Source organism: Delphinapterus leucas, chromosome 20 (assembly GCF_059928025.1).
Source record: "Delphinapterus leucas isolate spDelLeu-1000000601 "Yukka" chromosome 20, BTC_Dleu_Yukka2, whole genome shotgun sequence".
Lineage (NCBI taxonomy): Eukaryota > Metazoa > Chordata > Mammalia > Artiodactyla > Monodontidae > Delphinapterus > Delphinapterus leucas.
The window spans coordinates 41,850,100-41,875,181 of NC_143148.1; the positions used below are offsets into that span (position 1 = coordinate 41,850,100).

The 25,082-nt window shown below is 55.3% G+C and overlaps 4 protein-coding genes across 7 annotated transcripts in view; 2 read left to right on the top strand and 2 right to left on the bottom strand.

The window, feature by feature from the left end:
* ELMO3 (engulfment and cell motility 3) overlaps positions 1-5,359 on the top strand; it is a 20,708-nt gene extending 15,349 nt beyond the window's left edge. The window contains exon 21 of the transcript XR_016391004.1: positions 2,488-5,359. The gene's annotated coding sequence lies outside the window, so the exon portion shown is untranslated. The remainder of the gene's footprint in view (positions 1-2,487) is intronic.
* LOC111179645 (Leucine-rich repeat-containing protein 29) overlaps positions 1-6,545 on the bottom strand; it is a 14,309-nt gene extending 7,764 nt beyond the window's left edge. Inside the window, 2 exon segments of the mRNA XM_089903193.1 lie at positions 2,787-2,888; positions 3,949-6,545. Of these exon segments, the coding sequence (XP_089759319.1) occupies positions 2,787-2,888; positions 3,949-3,981 (135 nt within the window). The 5' untranslated portion in view covers positions 3,982-6,545.
* TMEM208 (transmembrane protein 208) lies at positions 6,146-17,626 on the top strand. Of its 3 annotated transcripts, none has more exons than XM_022583501.3 (6): positions 6,146-6,259; positions 6,890-6,985; positions 7,736-7,795; positions 7,877-8,013; positions 8,538-8,622; positions 8,722-17,626. In XM_022583501.3, the coding sequence occupies exons 1-6, from the start codon at positions 6,254-6,256 to the stop codon at positions 8,857-8,859; spliced, it is 522 nt and encodes a 173-aa protein (XP_022439209.1). In that variant the 5' UTR covers positions 6,146-6,253; the 3' UTR covers positions 8,860-17,626. The 3 variants fall into 3 exon arrangements, with proteins under 3 accessions (XP_022439209.1, XP_022439210.1, XP_089759331.1); XM_089903205.1 differs by lacking the exon at positions 6,146-6,259 and adding an exon at positions 6,526-6,792; XM_022583502.3 differs by lacking the exon at positions 7,736-7,795.
* FHOD1 (formin homology 2 domain containing 1) lies at positions 9,100-25,015 on the bottom strand. 2 transcript variants are annotated; one of them, XM_022583479.3, is made up of 24 exons: positions 24,748-25,015; positions 17,072-17,178; positions 16,631-16,695; positions 16,234-16,301; positions 16,051-16,156; positions 15,880-15,974; positions 15,500-15,611; positions 15,320-15,414; positions 15,067-15,210; positions 14,802-14,935; positions 14,502-14,720; positions 14,340-14,363; positions 13,914-13,967; positions 12,928-13,043; positions 12,248-12,840; positions 11,758-11,913; positions 11,369-11,551; positions 11,164-11,283; positions 10,919-11,080; positions 10,337-10,527; positions 10,050-10,242; positions 9,803-9,968; positions 9,528-9,728; positions 9,100-9,454 (listed from the first exon to the last, which is right to left on the bottom strand). In XM_022583479.3, the coding sequence occupies exons 1-24, from the start codon at positions 24,946-24,948 to the stop codon at positions 9,372-9,374; spliced, it is 3,588 nt and encodes a 1,195-aa protein (XP_022439187.1). In that variant the 5' UTR covers positions 24,949-25,015; the 3' UTR covers positions 9,100-9,371. The 2 variants fall into 2 exon arrangements, with proteins under 2 accessions (XP_022439187.1, XP_022439188.1); XM_022583480.2 differs by lacking the exons at positions 13,914-13,967; positions 14,340-14,363 and having other exon boundaries at positions 24,748-25,014.
* Positions 25,016-25,082: the final 67 nt, after the last annotated feature.

Sequence of the window (25,082 nt, forward strand, 5' to 3'; positions counted from 1 at the left end):
TTGTCACCAGGGTGATCCTTACAAAAGGCAATTGACGACACTCTTCAGGCCCTTTGATGGTTCGCCACTGCACAGCATGGAGACTGAGCTTCCTGACTGGCACTCAAGCCCTTCTATTGTCTCATGCTCCCCTGGCTGGGTTCAGCTGTTTTCTGTTTATTTTTGGCAGGGGTGGGTGGGGTGGGTGGGTCTGACCCCTCACCTACTCCTACTTGTCTATTTAGCAAGCATTTATTCCTCTCTGGAGATTTAGCCCAAGCATCCCCTTCTCCATGAAGTCTTTTGTGAATCTTCTCTCTGCATCCTTGGTGTGCCTCATACAACTTTGAGTGCAGCACCCTACCTGCTCCTTTTGGCTTGTGCTGTCTCCCTCTCACTATCAACTCTGGGTGCTGTGTCAGCCCCAACCCTGCACTCCTAGGGCTCAGCAGAGTGCTGGGCACAGAGAGGCAGTATCACCACCTGAGTGAGTGAGGCCCCTCCCTGTGTCTCTGGTAACTTCCCATCTTCCTCCTGCTGTGTGAATATTCCAAACCTCTGCTGAGGCCCTGGCCTCTGCCTCCTACTTACTCCCCTAAGACAACCTGGCCTCCACGGTCACCACACAAAGAACCCACCAGGCTTTAAGGAACTGCCTCAGCAAACAGCTTCACATTGCCACCCCCACCCCTTCACTTCCTCAGGAGAGGTGACATCCTCTCCATCCTACCCAAGACCAAGCCTTGTTTACTGAAGCCTGTCTGGCTGCCACCTCAGGTGGTGGCTGCCATTCCTGACCTCTCTCCTCCCTACACTCACTAGTGACTCCTTCAGCACATAAACACATTAGAGATTTCTCCCAGTTAAAATCCTTTGTTTAGCCCACCTCAACTTCTCTTTACAATTCTATTTATTTTCTTCTTTTCATGGGGAAATTTCTTGCAAGTGAGGTCATCCTCTACATATCCTTTCTTCTCTCATTCACTCTTCAACCTACCCGGCCTTTTTCCCCAGATGCCAAATGTTACTGAAGCCATTGGTGACCACCCTGTATGTCAAACATCACGGACACTATCTGTTCTTTATTTTCTGGACTCTTTGTGGGATTTGACACTGTTACTCATCCACTCAACACTTGAAATGCTCTTCACCTTTGACTTGTGTGTCCTCCTCTCACTGGGATCTCCTCAGCCCCCTCTGTAGGCCCCTCCTCCTCTCCGTGCCTTTGGACTGGTGTCCGCTCGGGGGCATTCTCTGTGGCCTGCTCTTCAGGGCTCCTCGCGCTCTCCCTAGGGGAAGGGACTCAGATCCATGGCTTAAACGCCCACCTGTTCTTTAATGACACCCACATATATATTTATTACCTAGACCCTTCTCTTGAATTCCTCTCTCAGAAACCCAACTGCCAACTGGATCTCACCATTTAGATGTCTTATACTTCAAATTTTCAACAAGTTCAAATCAAATTCCTTTAGACACTAAGCTCAATGACACTGGAGAGAGAACTCAACAACAGACCCTACTTAAACACACACATTTAATATATGACAGAGGAGGCTTCCAACTCATTATACATAAATGGTATTTGGGCTATTTGAAAACTAATCAGTTTAGCTCCTTACCTTAGAGCAGAAATCATAATAAATTACACCAATAAAAATATAATTAATATAAAAATTCAAACCATAAAACACAAGAAACAATTTTGCTGTGAGCCTAAAACTGATCTAAAAAGTAAATTCTAATTAAAAAGAAAGACACAAAATATAAGTATATATTTATCAGATCTCTGAAGAGAGGCAAAGGATCTCTAAAGCAATGGAAGAAATAAGAAAGAAAAGTTCAGAATCAACAACCTAGATATTTAACCTCATAAACAAACACATATCTACAAATCAAATTAAAAGGCAAATATATTAGGAATGTATTTCAATAAATATGTAAAAGGTTAATCTCTTTAATTATAAAAAGTTCATACAAATGGATAAGAAAAATACTAAGACCCCAATAGTTAAATGGACAAGGAACACAAATACACAAAAGAGGGAAATGTAAATGGTCAGCTCATGAGAAAACTGTTCAACCTCAGTGATAATCAAAGAAGTCAAAATTGAAACAAAGAGCTATCATTGCTGCCCTTCAAACGAGCACAGATGCCTGTATTCAACTCCTAGTGGGCTGTCTCCCTGCACTCCGACTCGCCCTCTCAGTCCACTCTGCACTGCAGATGTCTAACACACAAATCACCACATGTCAGTCCCCTGCCTCACATTTCTTTAAAGGCCCCACGATGATAACCAGGAGAAAGTCCCAGCAATGCCACCTGGCACCTCTCGCTGTCTGACCCCTTTCTAGCCTCATCTCCCACCACTTCTCACACACACACCTAAGTTCCAGTCATAGGGAACCTGTGTGGTCGTTTCCAGACCTATTTCACATTTTGGTGCCTTCACCTGTGCTGATATGAGTTCTGGAAGACCAACCTTCATCCTCATCCTATTCCTTCAGGAAGCCTTTCCTGATGCTGCCAGTCTCCTTCGATGTCCTTCTTCATGTCCCCATGGCACCCTTCATTCCAGTGTCACAGCACCGAGCACACGACATCATGATCACTCACATATTTGTGTTTCTCCTTCACTGGACTAGGAGCTTCTCAGGGGAGTTTTATTCATCTGTAGAGCCCCAGCACTGTACCCAGAGCCAAGCACGTATGAGTAAGTATGCAGGAATGAGTGAATGAATGATGCATGAGCAGGGCCAGGAGCAAGCTGAAGTGAGAATGGGCCAGGTGAGGGCGGGTACCTTACCTCCCGAAGGGCATTCTGGGCTGCACAGCACCAAGCCCAACTCACGAGGGAGGCCTCTTTCTGATCTGACAGAGGCAGGAAGCTCAGAATATATGTGAGCATCTGAGGGAAAAAGAATGGGCATTGGGGGCTGTTAGTGCTGGTGGGGGCCTTTGGAACCTTCTCTAGCTGATAGCACAGTAGGTCAGAGGGGACTAGAGCACTGGCTTCTAGTTCATCTTGGATCCTAAGCTTCATGGAGTCTTCACTTCCCCTCTCCAGCCGCCAGGTATCTTTACTGGGAACGAACCTCTCCTGAGCACCACCTGGATGCAGGCTTGCTCTGACTGATAAAAATCAAACTTCCTGCTCAAGTTGGTAAAAAGAACCTGGGCATTGGGACCAGATAAACCTAGTTTAGATCCTTATTCTCTCAAGTGACCTCTCCGAGCCTTATTTTCCTTATCTATAAAAAGACAATTGTAGTGAGATTTAAATGGGTTGTTGTGACAATTAAATAACATGGTGAAGTGTCTGGCAAACGATCTAGAACACAGCAAGTCAGGTGTTCCTTCTCTGATCTTCAGGAAGTTACACTGGGACCGCACTCTTTTCCCATCCTCTTCACTGCCAACTAGGCTACTCAGCTGACTGTTAAGATTCTCAGCAAGAAAGTCTTAACAGCCTGGTAGGCTTAGACTCTCACTCCACCTACGCTCTGTGAGGCTGGGGGTGCGTGGGAGTGGAGGCCCTATTAGGGACTGGGGAAGGGAGTTGCCTGTGAGACCAGGAATTATCTGATATTAACTATTCTTTTCTTCTGGAATCTTCCCTCCTTGACTTCTGTGACACTGTGTTTTCTAGGGCTCCACTCACCACTCCAACTGCCCTGTTTCTGGATTCTTCTGTGGCTCCCAGGGTTCAGACCTGGGCCTTTCAGTCTGTTACTTTCTAGGATAATAAATTCATTTGCATGGCTTTAACAGTTACCTCTATAGGAATAACCAGCAATTCAATATGGACATATTGTTTTATCATTCATGTGCTAGTTTAGTATTGCCAACTGTCCACAGGATTCTTCATCCAAATGTTTTACCATCACCTTCATCTCAACCTCAGTCCAAAGCAGCCCCTCCTCCCAACTTTCCAGCCCCTGAGCTTCAATGCCAACAGTGCATCTCACCTGATGATCCTGATAATACTGTGTACTCTTCATGCTCTTCTGTCCCTTGCTCTCAGATATAGGTGTAAAGCACAGGCTTTAGGCCAGGCTAACTTAGACTCATTCAAATCCCAGCTCCACAAATTCCTAGCTGTGTGACCTCAGGCAAGGTACTTGAACTCTCTGAGCCTCAGTTTCCACACCTGTAAAATGGGGATATTAAAAATCTAGATCATAGTCCTATGATGGGGATTAAGTTATATATACATAATATAATTTATATATATATATATATTTAATAGATATAATATGCTTCACATCTAGTAGGTTGTCCATAAATGGTTCCTGGATTGCTGTTACTAACATTTCTGCCTTTGAAAACTTACCACCTTAGTAGCCCAGATCTTCATCACCCCTGCCTTCATTCCTTCCACAATTTCCCACCTGATCTCCCTGCATCCAGGCTCATCCTTGCTAATCATTCCTCACAATGCAACAAGGTTAATTTTCCTAAAACACAGCTTTCAGTCTCAGTGCACTCCTGATGAAAACCTTCAGGGTTTCCCAGTCCCCTCAAGACAAAATCTCTTCTCCTGGGTCAGCATTGCCAGGCCTCCATGCTTGACTGGACCCCTGATTCCAGAGCTTCCATAATCCAGTCTCCTCACTGTCCTACAAACACAGCATGTCTATTTCCTTATCTCCTTTTGCCTATGTGGACCTTTTTCCCAGTCCACTCTGATCTCTTCTTTCCTTCTCTGATCCCTAGTACACAGAAGGTACTCAGTCAATACTTACTGGATTGCATTAAGTAAGGATGGACAGTCTTTCACCTCTATTTTCACCAAAGGTTTGCTCAAGGAAGGGGTGGGAAGATAAAGCAGATCATTACTGAGAGGAGAATGACTGGGGAGAACAGCCTCTGGACCAGGGAGGCTAGGCATGGGCAAGAGAACACCGATGGGGACTGGGACTGATCACGCCCCTATCCCCAAGGGGAGGCAGGAAAACCTGACTGAGCCGAGGTAAGATAGTGGCCATCCTGTCTTCTGGGGCTCAGCAGTCAATCCAAGGAGCAAAGGGAGGGCAACAAACCTGTCCTCCCTGAGGGGAGGAAGCATGATTCTTTGAGCTGAGAAGCGGGGAGGCCTTTCTAGAGGGACCAGAAGAAGCAGTGATAAGGGTGGAGTGGCCACCCAACGAACCCCATCCCAAGGAGCTACTAGAGATAAGACTGGTCATCTCTGAGATCTATGGGGATGGAACAGATATCCTCCGGGGCCAAAGGGGAGAAGGATGCCATCGCAGGGGGCTCACTGGGGTTGAAGCAGTCCTGTATTTGCTAAGGGAAAGGAGCACCATTCCAAGGGCTGATGGGGAAAGGGTGGCCTGTCTCCCTTGGCTGAGGGAGGGGGTTGCCAGCTCTCAGGGGAAAAGGGATGAAGAGACCATCCCAAGAGGCCACTGGGGACAAAACTTATCATCTCTCTCTGGATAACAGCGGCAGAGTGGTCTTGCTCCAGGCTAAGAAGAGGGAGCAAACGTCCCATGGGGTGAAGGAAGCAGGGATGGCCATCACTAGGGGCCGAGGGAGCGGGGAGCAGGCCTGTCCCCGGTGAGGGAACTCAGAGACCATGCCCGAAGTTGATGGGAGGGGGCATTCTGTTTTCCACCGCCAGGGGAAGGGGCAGCCGTCTCTCGGGGAGGAGGGAATAGAGCGACCATTCCAAGGGGCCAATGGGGATAAGATCGGTTTAACCTTCGGGGATGATGGGATGGAGCGGACATCTTCCAGAGCTGAGGGGGAGGGGCGGCCATCTCAAGAGATGCAGGGTAGGCAGAGGCCCTGTCCTCGCTGAGGTGACAGAGCGGCCATCTCTTGGGGCCGATGGGGAAGGAGAGGATGGTCGCCCAAGGTAAGGGGATGGGGTGGCCCCAAGGCGGGGCCGTTACCCATAGCCAGCAGGTCCTTGGATCTCCCGGGCTGGTTGTTTCCGCCAGACGGGCGGGGCCCAGGCGAGCTGTCTGACAGCCGCTCCCCACAGCCTGGGACCCCGAGGGCGGGGCCTGTCCCGAGCTAGGCCTGAGGGCGGCCTCCTCTCACCTCCAGGGCAGAGATTCAGCCATCGCATCCCTGCCGCCTCCGCCCCCGCGCAAGGCTTTCTGGGAAGTGAAGTCCTGGGAAGGAAGTGGATTTCCCACTTCCGTCCCAGTTGCTTACGATTTGGGTCTGCACCGGAAGTGCCTGTGCAGCAGATGTGGTCCCTACTGAGTGCTGTTTCGGTCGCTCTCCCATCTTTCCCCGGCTGGGTGTTTGCGTCGCACCATGGCGGTAAGGAGGGCGAGTAGGGCGGGGTCCGCAAGGCAAAGCATTCTCGGGGCGGGAGACTGAAAACAGAGGAAGGACATCAAGGGCAGTGGGTCGGCCAGAGGGAGGTGCCATCCGGTGGCTGGACCGTACTAGATTAAGGCGGGGAGTGGAGAGACGCAGGAACGTACCAGAGCTGGTGCCGGAGAGGGGTGGGCGTCAGTACCAGACAGTGTCAGGACTAGCTGGAGATCTGAGGGGCTTGAGGCGGGGTAGGCGTTAGCCCAGATCTGGTTTACTCTAGCAGAGGCCGGAGAGGGTCGCCATTCAAGCCCCCTCAGGGATCCCCTCTGAAGGGTTTGTCAGCCCAAAACTGAGCCTTATCAGAGGATTCAGGAGATACCAGCCTAGTGTTGGATTGTTCCCAGCCCGAGCAGGAGGCGGTCATTGCTGGGTGTGCTGGAAAGATGCTGTCAGCCCTAAGCAGGATGGTTTGGAGGAGGGGTGGACATCCCAAGAATTGTGCTAGCTTTGAGCACCACGGAGACTCGGCTGAGGTGCAGATGAAACTCTGTAGCTAACCGGAATGGTGGGGAGGATAAGGAAGACCCTGGCTGATGAGGGTTCTGACAGCATCTCGTCATCTCTCTTCAGCCCAAGGGCAAAGTGGGCACGAGAGGGAAGAAGCAGATATTTGAGGAGAACAAAGAGACCTTGAAGTTCTACCTGCGAATCATACTGGGGGCCAATGTAAGTGCCTCCCTCCTTGCTTCTGTGCCCACCCAATGTTCCATAGCCCTCAGCTCTGTTTGGTGGGGTGGAGTGGTGGCAGTGTATGACAGCTAAAGCTCCAGAAGAAAACTCCAACTAAAAGTAGATGAGAAAGGACCCTGGCACAAGAAAGTGCTGAATAGTCAAAACAAAAAACCAAAAACGAAATGAGGGTGTGAGTCTCAGATTGACTGGAGAGCCCTTCCCATCCTAAATACAGAGGGGCTTCTTTCCTGGGCTGAAATGTCGGAGGGGAGTCTGGGTATTCAGGAAGCAGACCTCTTCCCCCAACCGTATAAGAAACGACTTGTCTTCTTCCATCACCTGGCCTAATATCTTGGTCAGAGTCGAGGGAGGTCCATGGTTTAGTAAGCTTTTTAGATTTCTTTTTCATTAAAAATTTCATTATTTATTTATTTATTTATGGCTGCATTGGGTCCTTGTTGCTGTGCATGGGCTTTCTCTAGTTGTGGCAAGTGGGGGCTACTCTTCGTTGCAGTGCGCGGGCTTCTCATCGCGGTGGCTCCTCTTGTGGAGCACGGGCTCTAGGCACGTGGGCTTCAGTAGTTGTGGTGTATGGGCCTAGTTGCTCCGCAGCATGTGGGATCCTCCCAGACCAGGGATCGAACCAGTGTCCCCTGCATTGGCAGGCGGATTCCTAACCACTGTGCCACCAGGGAAGTCCCTAGTAAGCTTTCGATCACAGCCTGATCCTGTGTCTGCTTACAGGCCATTTACTGTCTTGTCACCCTGGTCTTCTTCTACTCATCTGCTTCATTTTGGGCCTGGGTAAGTGTCCTGCATCCTGGGAAGTGGGTAAGCACATAGGGTCGGTGGCTGGCCTTTGATACCCCCATTCTTGTTCGGCAGATGGCCCTGGGCTTTAGTCTGGCAGTATACGGAGCCAGCTACCACTCTATGAGCTCGATGGCAAGGGCAGCCTTCTCTGAGGATGGGGCCCTGATGGATGGTGGAATGGATCTCAACATGGAGCAGGGCATGGCAGAGTGAGTGTCCCCCGCTGTCAGCCCAGGTGAGCGGCGCCAGGGCTGGGGTGCTGGGGCCCAAGACCCACAGCTACCTGTGACTTGAAGAGGGTGGAAGGGAGTTGAACTAGGGCCCATCTATTATTTTTTATTTTTATTTTTTTGCGGTACGCGGGTCTCTCACTGTTGTGGCCTCTCCCGTTGCGGAGCACAGGCTCCGGATGCGCAGGCTCAGCGGCCATGGCTCACGGGCCCAGCCGCTCCGCGGCATGTGGGATCTTCCCGGACCTGGGCACGAACCCGTGTCCCCTGCATCGGCAGGCGGACTCTCAACCACTGCGCCACCAGGGAAGCCCCTGTTTTATTTAATTAAAAAAAAAAAATTTTTTTTTTGGCTGTTCTGTGCGGCTTGTGGGATCTTAGTTCCCCGACCAGGGATCGAACCTGGGCCCTCAGCAGTGAAAGCACGGAGGCCTAACCACTGGACCGCCAGGGAATTCTCCGTCCACTGTTTTTGGCCGTTGCAGCCTCCCTTCTATCCACAGGCACCTTAAAGATGTGATCCTACTGACAGCTATTGTGCAGGTGCTCAGCTGCTTCTCCCTCTACATCTGGTCCTTCTGGCTTCTGGTACGTGGGTCGTGGGGCTCCCAACGAGGAGCTGGGGCAGCTACCCCTTCTCTTCTTTCATTTCCTGCACCTGGCTTCAAGCTCCCTTTTCTCTCCTAGGCGCCGGGGAGAGCCCTTTACCTCCTGTGGGTCAATGTACTGGGCCCTTGGTTTACAGCAGACAGTGGCGCCCCAGCACCAGAGCACAACGAGAAACGGCAGCGCCGACAGGAGCGGCGGCAGATGAAGCGGTTATAGCCACTGACGTTGTGGCTACAGGTTTCTGGGCCCCGGGTGGCTCTATCAATCAGGCTACATGGCCTCCATGCCAGGAGCAATGAGGGCCTAGCCCAAGGGCCAAAGGTAGTCTAAGGTATAGGATTGGTGAATAAATGGCTTACAATGTGGATAATGGCTGTGTGGGTGATAGAGATAAGGCAGGAACAGCCAGTCCTTTGGTATTTTACTTCTGCTACAGGCACAGTGTGGTGGGTACTTTGAAAGAAGAAAAAGGCTCTTGGATTGGCTAGGAAAACTTTATTATGCTCCACGTGTCCAGGGAGCTCATACATGCACACGCACACTCACACAGGCACGCACAGCTAATACTGCTCACGGCACTGGCCACGGGCCATTCTCTCTTCTGAGAATGCAGCCACTGGCCCTCGAGTTGAGAAGAGGCCCAGAATTGTGCTGTGGTCCCTCCTCACCATAGTCTCCTGCACTGCAGGCTGGGGCCCAGATAGATAGGTATTGTGGAGGCAGCACCTTCACACTTCCAGGCCAGGACCCTTGCTCAGTCCTAGCGCCTGTACCAGGTCCTCTCCGAGCCCGCTCTTCAACGTCCGTCTCACTGCAAGGACAGAGCAGGGTTGGAGGGGGTTGATGGAGTTAAGGTGGGCAGTGGGTGTGGGGGGAATACTCACAAGACTTGCGGTTGCCACGGGAACGCTTGCGTTCCCGAGCAGCTGAGGCACGAGGACTGCTCTTGGTCACTGACTGCACCAGCAGGTCCATGATCTCATCTGAAGTGTCACTGGGTAAACTGGAGCCTGGAGGTTCTTCTGGGGGTACAGTGCAGGGCCCCACTGTTGTGGGCATGACTGGGGAGCTGCTCTGGACCATGCCTGAGGGAGCCAGATAGGGAGGTGAGGCCAAAGCGGCCCCAGAGCCCACTGCCCCCAGCGGCCGTAGGTCCCACCTCTGCTGCGGCGGCCATGTGTGGTGTCCTCAGGCTTGCTGGCCAGCAGACTCTTCATGCTGGCATGACTGTCGGCATCACCCTCTCCTGGCCCACTGCTCACAGCCACTGGGATAGATGGGTTGCTGGGGGTTTCCCCAGCTGCCACACCTGAGAACTTCTCTGTCTGGAGAGAAGAAAGGGGTGGGTTGGGAGTAGAGGAAGAAAACCATGGGGGTGGCAGTCAAGACCCGGAAGGGACACCCACCTCGGTGATCATGCGTCCCCGGGTCTTGTTGCGCTCACGGTATGTGGCCCGCTTCTGCTGCTGCTGCAGCACCCGGTCCCGGCAAGTCCGATACTCCAGTGCGAACTCCCGCAGCGTGTGGCAGAACTGCATGATGCGCGCCTCACGGGCTGCCTCCGCTGTGTATCCCAGGTACAGCAGGAAGGCGTGGAACCTAGCCAGGTTGGGGTGGGGAGGAGTGGTGAGTCCTGCTTGGGGTTTGAGGGATGGTGGTGGCAGTCCTACCTCTCTCTGGCCCACGCCCCCACCTGTTGCAGACACGGCGGTGCACGACCCTCAGCATGGCAACACGGCGGGTACAGTGGGCCAGGAAGTGGGTGAGGCGGGCACGCAGGGTTGGAGCCAGCTCGTGCTTGGACAAGCTCCGCAGGCTCTCTTCGGCTGCCCGGCTCCGGCGCTCCAGCTGCCCCAGGTTCTCAGTCAGCTGCTCAAAGTCCACCTGGAAAAGCAGGGAGTACACATGCTGTCCCCCCACAGAAAGACACCACCTGAGCTGCCTCTGTGCTGGGATGACTAGCCTGGGCCCTGAGGACACAGCCGAGATCCGGCCCCTGCCCTCCAAAAGCTCACAGTCTGATGCAAGAGACAGACAAGTCCATCTGATGCAGTGGAGAAGGGAGAAGGTTTCCTGGGATAAGTGGCAGCTAAACAGACCTAAAGACAGAGTAGGTGTAGCCATACCAATAGAAGAAAGAGTTTCTGCTAGAGGACACAGCCCACGTGCATGCCTGTAGCCTAAGCAAGCCCTGGCCCAGCAGCCCACTTAGGGAGAGAAGCAGTGCTCCCTCATGCCACGGCCAGTCTTAGTCAAGCCTCTGGCAGGTGCTGACCTTGGCACAGCGGATCAGGGCAGGAATTTCTGAGTAGAGGTCAGAGGAATCAGGCCGGGTCTGGAGCACCAGGGAGCAGAGATGATGCAGCAGTGACTGTCGGCGCACCGTGTCTTTCACCTCTGACACCTTCTCCAGGTAGCTCAGCTCAAAGCCGCTGCTCTGAAAGGACCCCGTCTGAGCCTGAGCCTGAGGCTGGCTGGCTCCAGAGCCCCGGGCCCCGACCTCATGTGCTCTCAGCTCACCTGGGAGCCGTTGAGGAAGTTGCCCACAGCCAGCAGGGTGGCCAGGATGCAGTGGAAGGTGGCATTTTGCACCAGCTGTTGCATGCCCACTTTCAGGTCAAACAGTGGCTCTGCAATTTCCTGGTGTGGGAGACCAGGGACTCAGACTACGTGGTCATCATGCTCACCTGTCCCCACTGCCTGTCCCATCCCATGACCCAGGTACCCGCTCCATGCTGTCATAATCCAGCTTGAAGGCCCATAGTTGTAGGCGGGCAGCCAGGCCCCTGATGGAAGCGAGAGTCATCAGGAAGTTCTCGGCTGGGCCCAGGGGTATGTCAGGATTGGCCAGCTGGGCCTCCTCGATCTTCTGCCGCTCCTCCTCTGTGGGCATCATGGTCAGTAGCTTCTGAGAATGCACCCACCGGCCCACATAGGCCACTCAGTGCTGGCCTGAGGCCTCAGGTATTGGTCTTGACTCCTCCCTAGGTCATCTGGGGCAGCCCCAGAATCTGGGGAAATGCCAAGCCCATGCCCACCACTGGAGGGACAGGAAATGCCCACTGACCAAAGGAGAGGGCCGGACTTGCTGCACCCTTAGCTGGGTATCCCTACCTCAATGCCATCCTTGCTGACAGCAAACTCATCAAAGTTGAGCAGGGCAGCCTTAATGACGTGCACAGGTGGCAGCGTGGTTAGGCCGATGTTGATGGCGTTGCTGCGCTTGGGGTCCAGCACGGTGGTCACTGTGCGGCGGCCCTCACCAGCTTTCTTTGAAATTGGGGGAAGGGCAGTGTAAGGTTGGGAAAGGGTCTAGCTGGGGCAACAATCTAAGAGGGCACACTAAGGCCCCACTCTGAATGGCTAAATGATGGGATTACCCCACAACCAGGGATCTGGGATGTGTAAGGCCTTGGGATGGGCTTAGACGCTAGTTAGGGTTGGGTTGAATCCTTATTGAAGGACCTCAGACAAGTCGCTACTCCTTTCTTTGCCTCGGTTTCCCCATGTGGGAAATGAGTGGCAGCCCCAGCAGTTCAGACGCTTGAGCTCTGACTGCCTCCCCTCTCCCCTAGGGTTACCTTGCAGACGAGGGCACGTTTACCTTGGAAGGCAGCACGTCCTTGGCACGGGACTCGAACAGGTGTTCTAGCCGGGCTGTATCCACCGAGACAGGCTCTAGTGAGGCCCACAGGGTGGGGCAGGGCCCAAAGCGGCTGCCAGAGCCTCCATGGACCCCAGCCAGCTTTAGCTCCCGCCAGAAGAGTTTTACTGTCTTCCTCTTGGTGGGAAGGGCTAGGCCATCAGGTGCTGAGGGGGGAAGAGCGGCAGCTGGGGGTGGTGGTGGGAAGGAGCTTTTGATGGGTGGGGGTGGTGGTGGCGGAGGAGGTGGGGGGCCTCCCGGGAGCGGGGGTGGCGGGGGCGGGACCCCTTTCCCCGCCTCCACAGACTCCGTGTTCAGCACGTCCTGGTCTTCATCCTCCCCCAGGTCTGAGAAGTCCAGGTCCCCAATGCAGAGGCTGGGTATGCTGGTAGGGAGCTCCCGGATGGGCTCAGCCTTGGGGCTTGGTGGGGCCAATGGCTCCTTGGGCTCTGGCTTGAGGCTGTGCCGAGTACGGAGCAGGATTTGAGGGGCAGTGCTCTGGGGTGTTCCGGGTACAGGGGCTGGTTCTGGGGAGCCCCGTAATTCTTGGGTGTCTAGAAAAAGGGAAACAGCCGTCAGTGTCACGTCCTCTGTGGAGCAACAGGGCAACATGGGTGGATCCTGCCCACCCACCTGCTCACCTGGGTGTCCATCGATATCATCGGGCATGGCTCCAGCCAATGTCTCTGCCTGGCCCTGGGCCAGCGCAGCCTGCTTTTCTGTTTCTGCTGCTGCTACATTCTCCAGGAACCGGGCTCTGGGGGGAGGGACTTGTCAGTGAGGGTGTCTGACACACCCCAGCCCAGGGTGGTGCACATGCCTTGCTGGGCCCCTGGGCACTGCCCCTAACTGCAGGCACACACAGACACACAGGGAACAGTCCATGCGCTGAGCAGAACCGGAACCTGCCCCCCCACCCCCACCCCAAGGCCAGCCCCTGTTCAGTCTTCCACATCTGGGGAGGGTCACTACCAACCCAGTATTCCCAGTTCAACATACGGGGAAAAGTTCTACTTAACATCTAACTTGCAACCTTGCTGCTGTTCATGTTCACTGTTCTGATTCTAGACAAGGACCCTTAGAGCAGGGGGAGGGGATACCTGTCCCAATGGGCACACCAGGCCGTCCCTCCCTTGGCATGTCTAGCAGCTTCTGAGAGCTATGGCCTATGCCCAGAAAAGGGCCTGGTAAACGAAAGGCACTCAGTTTACGTTGAAGTCATAAAGGTGATCCCATCTCTTTTTTGGTCCCTCCAGCCTCTGTCGGCACTCAGTCTCTGTCCTTCCCTTAGATGGAGGCTGCTCCTCCACCTCCGCACCACACAGCACTCTAGATCCCCTCCCAGCTCTAATCCTGGGTTTAGGACACAGGAGAATGGGCTCCGGGTTGCGAGTCCACATCCTCATCACTGATCAAAGCTGTTAAGGTGTCAACTGTTAAAGCACTGGGACCTCTATGACCCCAGTGAACTGTTTCCTAGTGCTTAGTCCTTGGGTAACTGAGGACACATAAGTCTGGGAGAGTCCCCCAGCTCTGGCTGCATCAGGCACATGGGACCCCTGCTGGGGGAAGCAATGCTGAAGCCCTGAGCACATGGCAGGCCTGGCAGGCTGGCCTCTGTACTTACTCCAGCCTGGCCTGCCCAGTAGGGAACTGGGGGACAGATGGGCTCTCACGGGCCCTGGGTAGGGGGGAATGAGAGGAAAAAATGGTAATTGTGGTACGTGCTTCACCCCAGAGCCCAGTTGCTCACACCCACACAGAGCTGGGCAGTGATCAGGGGTTCCTTCCCAGCCACAGTGGGAAGAGGAGGGAGAGGGGGAGGCATGATGTGAGGAAACTGGAAGTGGAGGGGAGAGACTGACATGACACAGGACAGGGTGCAGTAAAAGACAAAGAGCAAAACAGGAGAGTCAGACAGTGACAGAGAAAGACAGAAGGGGGTAGAGAGACAGATGACATTGACAAAACAGGCAGAATGCCAGAAAGAAGAGAAGCCGCAGGAGGAGGAGGTCCAGTCAGAGCCGAACCCCACCCCCCAGCAGTCACTTACCAAACAGGAGCAGTTTGGTGAAGTCTGGAAAGAAAGAGAAAGAAAGCACGCGTTTGGGCAGAGAAGTTTGGGCAGAGGAGGACGGAGGGCCCGTGGAGGAGCGCAGAGTGGAGGGACAGTTGGAGGAAAGACTCCCGGGACAGGCTCTATCTCCCTACTTACTTGTAGATGCTCCTCTCGCAGGAACTGTTGGGTGAGGGCGTCACGGAGATGGTAGGAAAGAGGCTCAAGGTGGTATGGAGGCCAGAGACAGGGCCCACGGCGCTGGAGGCGGGGCCTGTAGGTGGGGCGGGGCCTACGGGGCTGGAGGTGGGGCCGGTCGGCAGGGCTGGGCTGGCGGAGGAGGAGGTGGAGACTACTGGTGAGGCGGGGCCTGTGGAGCTAGAGATGTGGCCTGTCAGGAGGCAGGGCTCCTCCTGGCGGTTCCACCCCTCCGCCTCTGCCAAGGCAGTTCGTTCTTACCCAGGCTCCGGGGAGCGCACTTCTAGAGATCGGCGGATCCTCTTGCCTTCCTCTGAGGAAGGCTTTCGGCGGGTGATGCGCCGCCCACCTGTGACGGCTTCTTCCATGTCCCCATCCTCCAACCGCAGGGCGCTCTAGGAGAGTTGAGCCCAGATGGGAGCGACTGAGGCCCAAGTAGGTGGGGTGGGGCACTGGAGAACGGCCTCCCTCCCTCCCCTCCTCTCTCCTGCCTTCGGGCCCTGACAGCCCAGCCCGCCCAGCCCACCTCATAGAGCATAAGCTGGGCGCGCAGGTCGACGTCAGTGCCCGCGGTGCCCAAGTGGCGCTGGACCAGTGCCTCCATGCCCTGCTGCTCCAGTGCATCCGTCACGTCGTAGAAGGAGTCCTGATCCGGGAGCGCTGCCAGAGTCTGGAGGGTGGGGATAGGACGGCAAGGCTAAAGCTGATGGAGAGCAGAAGTCAAGAGCCTGAGGGGCCCAGAATGGCACCTGGCTCCCCCTTTGCTCCCCCTATCCCACCTTGTTGATGAGGGTGACGGTGTACACCAGCAACTCGGGGTCAGCGCCATTCTTCTCCTCCAGGATGGACACCAAATTGGCCCATGGAAGAGCACCTGTCACCCAGATAGGGAGCAGTCATATGGGAACAAGTAGGAGAGAGGGCCCTGAGCAATGGAGGAGGGAGGGACAGTTTCTGACCCGTGGTGCTGGCCACAGAGTTGACTGCACGGATGAACAGTGGTGCGTTGCTCTCAGAGTACTCCACAAACACCAGCAGCAGCTTCAGGGCTGTCTTCACCACCAAGCGGGACTGGGGGGAAGGGGTCACCATACATGAGTGGGGCTTGGGCCAGACCTGTGCTGGCTCCTGGTGGGGAGGGGGAAGGGCTCCTGGGGCTGGACCCAGAGAGGAGAGTCTAGGCAGAAAGAGCCATCTCTAGGCCCAGGTACTGAAGTGACTTTGAGGCTTAGAGGGGCCACAGACCCCCTCCATTCGAGACCACTTTGCAGAAGAGGAAACTGAGGCCCAGAGAGAGGCAGTGGGAAAAGGGTACATGGCTGGGTGGAGGGCCACTTACCAGGCTGGCACACAGCGTGTACAGCCACTGCACGGTCTCACTGTGGGCCACCACCCCCAGCATCCCATCCACAAAAAGCATCAGCTGGCCTAGTGCTGGGGACACAGGGACAAGAAAAGGTCAGTAAGGGGTCACTGAAGGCAGGGGTCATGGGGGAGGGGTGAGGCTGACCTCGGAGGATGTAGCTCTGGTAGTTGTGGTCGGCAGCAGCGCCCACATGGATTAGGCAACTCAGCCCCTCTGAGTGCACGAATTCAGGCACCAGGTCCTTGTCCTCCTGCGGGCACCATGGGGGAGTTTAGTGGGGGGAGGTTCAGCCTGGATGCTCACCCCCAGCCCACCTCTGGGCCTCACCTGGAAGATCTGCTTTAGTGAGAAGAGGGAGCGGCGGAGCTCAGGGCCACTGGAGCCATACAACTTTTCTGCAAGAGGTAGGTGGGCATGGAAACCTCAAGAGGACACACCACAAGCCCCCCACCCCCTTCTACTGGGACGCAACCACAACCCCCCATCAAAGAATCTTCTAGTACTCTTGAACCCCCCACCTCCTCCTCCACTCCCTGACTCTGGGCAAGCCCGACCGCAGTCTAGCAGCTGCCCTGGAAGAAGAGGTCAGGATAGGAATGGGAGGAGTCGCACATCCCATCTCCCATCTACTCTGTCTGCTGTCCAGCACAGGCCTGAAAGAAACGGAGACAACCGGGGCTGGGGGGAGGGGAGGCACTCGACGCTGATATCCTCACACACTCACCTAAGATGGCATTGACTCTCAGAGAAAGCTGGGTCCGCAGGATCAGAGTAGGCTTCCGCCCTTTGCTGGAATCAAGTAGCCCAGTCAGCAGCTCCCAGCCCATTCCTCAGGGTCTCTCCACCCACACCAAGGCAGCCAAAACCTGGCCACAGCTCCTTTCTCCCCAGATGCTTCTCCAAGCCAAAGGGTTGTCCAGATAGGAGGGTTTGAAGAACACAGGCATCTCAGGTATGTAGGAGAGCCCCCACCCCGGTCCCAGGCAGCAGGTAACACTGGCCAGGCCTTGGGATTCCCCTGGCACAGTTCCCTGGGGTGGTAGGAGGAGACCCACAGCCCTGGCTAGAGATCAAGTGTCTTGGCTGCTGACACCTGAGCCAGCCCCTCCAGCATGGGGGCAAGGGTGGGAGCCAGCCTAGCCTTCCTGGCCCCATCAGCTCTGACCTGATCTCTTCAAAAAAACCCTCCAGCATCTCCCGTTGCTCTTCTAGGGACAGCTCAGGGTCCAGGTAGTATCCAGACGGAGACACTTGCAGGGCACAGTCCTCTAGCTGGGGGCAAAGGGAACAGCTGTCAGGGCTGGGGAAGAGGTGGCAGGAGTACGTATGGAGACCCCATGACCTCCTACCTCCCACTCAGGGTGCTGGCAGAGGCACACCACAAGGGCCTGCAGTGTACAGCCATGCATTCCTTCAGCAGTCATTTCTCATGGGCCTACTATGTGCAAAGCTCATGTGGCTCAAAGAGCTTTTCTCCTGCCTCATACCTACCCATTCTTTAGGTTTCAGATTAGATAATGCTTTTTTTTTTTTTTTTGCCACACCATGCGGCTTGTGGGATCTTAGTTCCCTGACCAGGGATAGAACCCGCGCCCTTGGCAGTGAAAGCGTGGAGTCCTAACCACTGGACCGCCAGGGAATTCCCAGATAATGCTTTTTTGGAAAGCCTTCCCGGACTCCTCTAGCCAATGCTATGCAAATCCCTCCAGCCCTTGTGTGTACCCTCCTCTGAGGCCTTCCACACATCCTAGACACTAGTCTCCTTCCCCACTAACTGTGTGTTCTCTGGGTTCAGGCACCATGTCTGTCTTGTCCATGCAATGTCTGCAGAGCCTATCACAGCACTTAGCACAAAGCAAGTGCTCCCTAAATGGTTGTTGAGCTACTGAACATGAATGAGGAAGGGGAATGGAGAGAAAATAGGAGGAAGTTCCTGCTTTCAAGGAAGTTCGCAGCTGTGAACATTCAACACCCAGGGAGAAAGTGTTAAGAATGCTGGGAGGTGCAAACCCAGCTGAGAGGGGGGGACGTGTGTCTCCCCGAGTTAAGATAGTGAGAAGGGCTCCCAGTCCCTCCAAGCCTGAGGGTCTTTGCCCTGCCCCAAGTGGGCTACAGTCACCATGGTCCTAGCTGGACCTCAGAGACCTCCAAGAGGCCTATTAAACACCAGGTTTTAGGGTCTGACTCAGTCAGCCTACAGTGGGTCCCTGGAACCTGCACCGTAACAAGTCAGGTGCTCCACCCATGAGTCTGCTGCCCATGTCTCCCACCCCCCTGAGCTGGCTTCCCACCATCATCACCACCACCACCACCACCACCATCACCACCACCATCACCACCACCAGGATGACTCTTGGCCCCTTGAGAAGTGCCTGTAGAAAAGCCTAGTGAGGTGACTCTGGAGAGTCTGAGGGCAGCACCGTGCCACTCCCTGATGCCTACACCATGTAGCACAGTGCCAGTGTGCACGGCTCAGCAAAGTTCCCTTGACTTGAGTGGTGGTGCTTCTTGAGAGGCCCAGGGAAAGCCCACCTCTGGAGAGGCAGAGTGTCTTCTGGTCTCCATCTTACTGGGAAAGTCAACCCCAACATTTGTCCTGATGTTCTGTCAGCCCTGCCCTGCTCTGGACCCAGCCCAAGGACTTCCAGCTGCCCTTGGTCCCCTGGGGTTAAGGGAGTCCAGCTCCTGCCCCTACCCCTCCTCTGCTTAGTACCCCTGCTCATGCCTGAGAGCCTGAGTTCAGCCTGTAAGGCCCTTTGGTGACACCCACACCTCCCACTCCTTCCCACCCCCCCAGGCTCCTGCGTGGGACGTGGGACATAGGACAAACACTCCAGCCTGTTTTCTGTCCCACTTCCTGCTTGGCTGCCTGCCCTCCCTTGGGCAGGCCTGGCCTCTCTCCCCTCCCTGGGAGCAGAGTCATCTTCTCCAGGGCCTACTGGGAATGAGCCCTGAGATGGGGCAGCAAGGCCCCAGGGCTGGGGTCCTTTGCCCAGGGCCAGCTCAGCTGAGGGCAGCCCCACATTCCTCCTGACTCATCTTCCCACATGGTGACTCAGCAGCCAACCACCGCCCACCCCCCCAAGCCAGGCACAGTTACATCTCCTTCTGCCTTGGACTGGAGGACTCTGGGACCCTAGAGAAACATATTTCCCCCAAAGTCACAAACCCCCTCAGAGACCCCCCAAATCACACACATATAGAATAGCTCGTTCATTCAAATAGTCACGAACCAGACTGGTTTTAGGTGCTGAGGACATAGCAGGGAACAACATACTGCCTCTGCCTTCCCTGTCTTCCAACCCCGCTGGGGAGGCAGGCAGGTCTGACTCAGAAAAAGGCCACAAATAAATGTAGAAGCACAACTGCCATGGGTGCTAAGAAAGGGGAGGGGTGGGGTGCTGTAAAGGTAAACACTGGAGGAGTGAGCAGATTCCACCTGGGAGTGGCTTACACACCGAAGAATACAGTCAGGCAGGGTATATATATGCTACTGGCCACGCACAGGTGAGAAGCACACCCACAGAAAGCTCAGATCCAGCAAGCACTCTTCCCCTCCTGCACGCACAGTTGCAGGCTCTAATTCCAAGCGAGCTGAGCGTGGCCCTCGCCTTCCAGAATACCTGCATCCATTTGGGGCACGGTCCTGAAGACTGAATGCTCTACCATCCCCAGCTTCCTCACATGAGCCCCTTTCCCTCTGTGGTGGTAGCAGTGGCTCCCTAGCCACTTCACCTGTCTTATCCTGCCAGGGCCCCATTTCTGGGGAGGAGGTCCAGAGGTAACAGCCAGCCCAAAGCCTCCGGGACAATGCCCCCCACCCTTAACTGTCTGTCCCGGGTGGAGATGGAGCGGGGAGCAGGGTCAGGCAAGCTCCAAGGAGCGGAGACTTCCTGCCAGCTGGGTGTTGCTTGTCCCTCACACCACTGGCCCCTTCCTGAAGTCACCCTTTTTTTAAAAAAATTTTTAAATTTTATTTATTTTTTTTTTACAGCAGGTTCGTATTAGTTATCTATTTTATACATATTAGTGTATATATGTCAATCCCAATCTCCCAATTCATCCCATCACCACCACCCCCTGCCACTTTCCCCCCTTGGTGTCCATACATTTATTCTCTACATGTGTGTCTCAATTTCTGCCCTGCAAACTGGTTCATCTGTAGCATTTTTCTAGGTTCCACATGTATGCGTTAATATACGATATTTGTTTTTCTCTTTCTGACTTACTTCACTCTGTATGACAATCTCTAGACCCATCCTGGGGTCACCCTTCTGAGCGCTAAACCCCTGGGCCTTGTTTCTCACACCCTGGGACTGGGCCAGGCTGGCGTAAGCCCAAACCCTAGTCCCTGAGGACAGTACTTGGGGTCAGCACAGGGTCAGTGTAGGCCCACATGTTGGACTCCCTCCTGGCTCTTGTCTTCCACACTTCTCTGATGTTTGTCTTGGGGTGGAGTCTCTCCCTCATTCTTCCCAGGCTCAGCTCCTCGCTTCAGCCTCCAGCCCACTTTTCTCTATTTATTTGTTTATATTTATTGAGGTATAGCAGATTTACAATATTGTATAAGTTTCAGGCGTACAACATAGTGATCCACAATTTTTAAAGATTATACTTGGGAATTCCCTGGCGGTGCAGTGGTTAGGACTCCGCGCTTTCACCGCCTGGGCCCTGAGTTCTACCCCTGGTCGTCAGGGAACCAGGATTCCACAAGCTGCGCAGCATGGCCAAAAGAAAAAAAAAATTATACTCCATTTAAAATTGTTATAAAATATTGGCTATATTCCTTGTGCTGTACAATATATCCTTGTAGCTTATTTATTTTATATATAGTAGCTTGTACCTCTTAATCTCCTACCCCTATCTTGCCCCAGCCCACTTTTCTCTTGATTCCTTGGGCTAGGCTTTTCTGGCAGCCCAAACCAACTTGTTACATATGGTTTTACAAGCTTAGGACACCATGTTGCCTACTACCCAATATTTTTCATAACAGTATAATCGAGTGAGAATGCCAGGGGCAAGGAAGATGGAGAAAAGTGCAGAATTACATGCTGAAGGACTCTTGTTTTAGGAAATAATTTGTTAACTACCTTTTTCTTCTCCTTTCCTAAAAATGTAAGACCGTTGTGGCCTCTCCCGTTGTGGAGCACACGCTCCGAATGCGCAGGCGCACAGGCTCCGGATGCGCAGGCTCAGCGGCCACGGCTCACGGGACCAGCCGCTCCGCGGCATGTGGGATCTTCCCGGACCTGGGCACAAACCCGTGTCCCCTGCATCGGCAGGCGGACTCTCAACCACTGCGCCACCAGGGAAGCCCCCTCCTTCCCTTTTATCTTGGGTCTCCAACTGGACCTTGGCTTCCTGAATGAGATGACATGAATGGGTCTTGAGGAGGGAAGCCCACATTTGTTACGCCTCCTCTGTGTCACACACTGGGCTGCCTGGTTCCTTTGATTCTCCTGATAATCCTTTTACAGGTGAGGAAACCAAGGCTCAGAAATTCTGTGAATTTGCCCCAGGCTGAATGGAACCAGGGCTAACTGACCTAGATCTTGGGCCAATGGACTTTGGAAGTGCTCCAGGGAGCCCTGCAGGGGAGGTGGAGTGAGGGCTGGAGACCGCCCCTCAGCTTTCTGAACTGTACAAATACCCCAAACTGGTCCTCTTAGTTCCAGCAAGGGAACACAAATGAACACACACACATCATACACATTGGGGTAACAGTGCGTACTTCTGCCAGGACTAAGTTCGGGTCCCTTACCAGGCTGCAACCCAGAATGAACAGACTGGATATGCTGGCCCCAGGGAAAGATGGGAGGAGACCATGACTCATGCCCACATCACAATCTTCTATAGTCTCCCAAAGAGACCTCCACAACAAAAAAGGAAAGGGCAGTTCATCACCAGAGCACCCCATCTTACCCTTAAGAGTCTTCTGGGACCCCTCCAGTTGGTCCCTGTCCCAGAAGGTCAGGTTCACACTTTAGCCCCTTTGTCACAACTGCTCCTTAGGGATAAACTGAGGCTGGAGTAGGGATGGGCAAGGTCAGGAAACAAGTACCACCCCTGCTCCACTCTAATGTTTAGCAGCAGTTGGGGAAACAAAGTTGCTGGTAATGAACAGATTGCTAGGGCTATCTCTGCTGCTAGGAATAGGGGGCTCATCTGGCCTTTGCATGAGGGTCAGAGCAGTACCCAGGTCCCTCTGCCCAGAGCCCAGGGAGAAAGGAGTCTGTGCTATCCCAGATGTGGCAGGGCCTTTGGATATCAGGGAGGGGCTCGTGAGGCAGGCCCAGAAGGGCAAAGGGGTAGCACGGGAGAGTGGGACAGGGTAGCAGGGAGGGTGGGACTGGGCAGCTCTGGGTAAAACAATGAGGCAGGGCCAGAGGGCCAGGTTCTCCCCTGGGGCAGGGGCAGGTCCCTGGGCTCTGGCACAGAGGGGAGACAGATATTCCTGAGTTCCCCTGGGGACACAACACATGACCCAAGGCACTGCCAGGACACCCCCTATCCCACCCCCCAGGGCCAGGAGATGAGTCAGAGGCTGTGGCCAGGAGCTTCCTCCTAGACTGAGAGGAAATGAGCAAGGCCTTTTCAGACCTGAGAGCTTTGAAACATTTAAAAAGGAAGCCCCCAGGGGAACTCTATAGGCAAGCCACAGCCCAGTGGGGTGTGTGTGGGTGGAGCCACAGAGGGAAAGTGGGCTGGGCCTCTGTACATTCCCAGGGAAGGGGCAGGGTATGGGGGGATGATGGGCGTCAGTGGCCAGAATGGGAGGCAGAGGTCATTTGGCTGTGAACTGTTCTCCTGCTGGATAACTGTGCAGAGGCTGAAACAGTGAGCACAGAACCCCTCCCTCTTATTTTGCTCTACAGCCTGGGATGGGGATGCCTGGGTTTCTGGGCCACCTCTCCCCTCTAGAGGGCTGTGGAGCAGGCCTGAGTCATGTCTGTGCCCCTGGGCCACCCACTTATAGGACTAGGGGAGGGACCAGCTGTTGACATTCCCTACAAGGAGGAGCCCTGCTCCCCCTCCCTCAGCTCTCTGATGTCCCTGTCCCTGCCCTACTCTCAGCCCTTCTTCCTCTGGCCTTCTATTCTGGGGCTGTGGTCACAGTTTATATTTGGGATGAGCACATCACAGTGCAGCTGACCATTCCTGGCAGAGCTGCCAGCCCCAGGGAGTCCTGGCTCCAAGCACAGTGGTAACCCAGTGTGCAGGCCCCCATAGTCTGCCTGTTGGGGACAGCTAGGGAGCAGAGAACAGAGGGCAGAGCCCTGGTTGAAGGGGTGGTGGTGATGGGTCCCTAAATGAGGGGGAGAGGCAAGGGGTAATTCTGATCCTTTTTCCTGTAGCTGACCTCCCAAACTTGCCCCTAATTGGGAAGAGGGGTGTTAGGGCTAAGTTCTGTCCTCGAGTCCGGGGTGGGAGGAATACTATGTTCTCTGTAGTGCTCCAGGCTTATTTCAGTACTAGGAGTTCCAGGAGCTTGGAGGCAGGAACCTGGCCTCAGTTCAGCACCCCTCTCTCCCCAGAGCCCATTGTGAATGGGAGGTGGCCTCTGGCTGGAGGTGCTCCTTTTAGGTCCACTTCAGTTTGCCCCTTTGAACAGGGCAGGACAAGAAGGGGTCGCGTCAAAACTCTGGAGAGGGCAATGTGCTGCTATCTTCAATCTTTGTCCTTGAAAGCCTGGGCTTTGCTCATACGCGCCACTCCCCAGGCCAATAGTCTCAGCACTTCTCCAGCCCGCGCTCGGAGGCGGGGCAGGCCCGCAGCGCTAGGAATGTAAGCCGGGGGCCTGGCGCCTGGGGCACATTCCAGGGGAGACCCCAGGCCCGGGGGGCAAGTTTGCGCAACTCGGCGCCCAGCTAAGCCTGGGATCAGGGGAGGGCATCTCCACCAACTCTCTCTTCTCTTCCTCACCACTTGGTGCTGCCTGGCTGGCGGGGCACCCCGGGAGGTGATTTGTGTGCCTCCCAGAGTTCTGGCCCGGAAACAGGGTGCCTGCGAGTGCGCCGGAAAAGGCTGCCTGCGGGGGACTGAGCGCAGCGAGCAGGAGGGGAGGTAGGGCGGGCCATCTGGAAAAGGGCCTCTCCCGGCACTGTGCACGAGTCGGTTCTGGGGTGCAGGCAAACGAGGGCAGGCCGGCGGTTTAAAATTAGCCCGGCCCGCTCCCTCCCTACCAGCTTCCCGGCCGGCGGCGGCAGCTGTACGAGATGGTGGGGGCGGTGACTCAAAGGGCTCTTCCACCAGTGCAGCCTCCCGCGCTCGGGGTGTCCCGGGCCAGGCCGCTTCCCGGGAACTCCCCTCAGCCCGTGAAGACTCTTCTCCACCGGCACTCCCCAGCCGGGCCTCACCAGGCAGGGACAACACGCCGTCCGGCTGGACCCAATCCAACCTCCAGACACCTCCAGCGGCCCGCCCCGGGTCCGCCCTCCGCGTGGTCCCACCCCCACCTGACCTGAAGCAGGTGAAAGCTGTTCTATCCCCAGCTCCCTCTCCTAAGTCCGCTACCGCGCAAACACCCACGCCACCCTATCCAGAGCAGTTAACCAGGCCGACTGGCAGCGAGCGGACCCCGAGCGCCTCCCCAGGTGGGCCTCATTTCGAGGGCCAGCCTGGGTGCCGCAGAGTACAAGCTCCCATCCTCCCTCCTTCAGCTTCCCTCAACTTGAGAGGCGTTCCCCAACAAGCCGGGCAACGTGTACCTTGGGTCCCCAGTACAAAACTTTCCCGGAGGAGCGCACCCGCTCCAGCCTCTCCTCGAGGGGCTCCCAAAAGCTTTCATGGCGCTGACCCTGAACCCTCGGTCGCCCCCAACCTTTCTCCGGCTCCCCTTACCTTGAGCGGCGCCCCCAGCAGGTGGTGCAGCGCGGGTATCTGCGCGCTCAGGGGCAGCGCCCCGTCCAGGCTGCAGGTGGGGGCCCGGCGCGGCTCCGGGAAGTTGGCACATGCGAAAGGGTCGGTGTCCTCTAGGTACTGCACCCGCACGGTCACCACTGATACCGGCTCCCCGTCCCCGCGGTCTTCCTGGCCGGCCATGGCTCCGCCAGTGGCTCGCTCAGTGCGCCTCCGGGCGGGTCCCGGCCGCGCCGCGGCGTCTCCTCAACTAGCTCGCAGTCTGGGCGGGACCGAGCCGGACGCCGAAGAAGAGGGGCGGAGCCAGGCGGAGGCGG

What these genes read in the sequence shown, in the direction of transcription:
- TMEM208 (XM_089903205.1), top strand. Translation starts at nt 6,703, where the DNA reads ATGCTGTCAGCCCTAAGCAGGATGGTTTGGAGGAGGGGTGGACATCCC. An exon ending in CTGCTTCATTTTGGGCCTGG is followed by an intron (nt 7,796 to 7,876) that starts GTAAGTGTCCTG and finishes CTTGTTCGGCAG; the next exon opens with ATGGCCCTGGGCTTTAGTCT. An exon ending in ATGGAGCAGGGCATGGCAGA is followed by an intron (nt 8,014 to 8,537) that starts GTGAGTGTCCCC and finishes TTCTATCCACAG; the next exon opens with GCACCTTAAAGATGTGATCC.
- FHOD1 (XM_022583479.3), bottom strand. Translation starts at nt 24,948, where the DNA reads ATGGCCGGCCAGGAAGACCGCGGGGACGGGGAGCCGGTATCAGTGGTG. An exon ending in TCAGCAAGGATGGCATTGAG is followed by an intron (nt 11,552 to 11,757) that starts GTAGGGATACCC and finishes GTGCATTCTCAG; the next exon opens with AAGCTACTGACCATGATGCC. An exon ending in GGGGACGCATGATCACCGAG is followed by an intron (nt 9,969 to 10,049) that starts GTGGGTGTCCCT and finishes TCTTCTCTCCAG; the next exon opens with ACAGAGAAGTTCTCAGGTGT.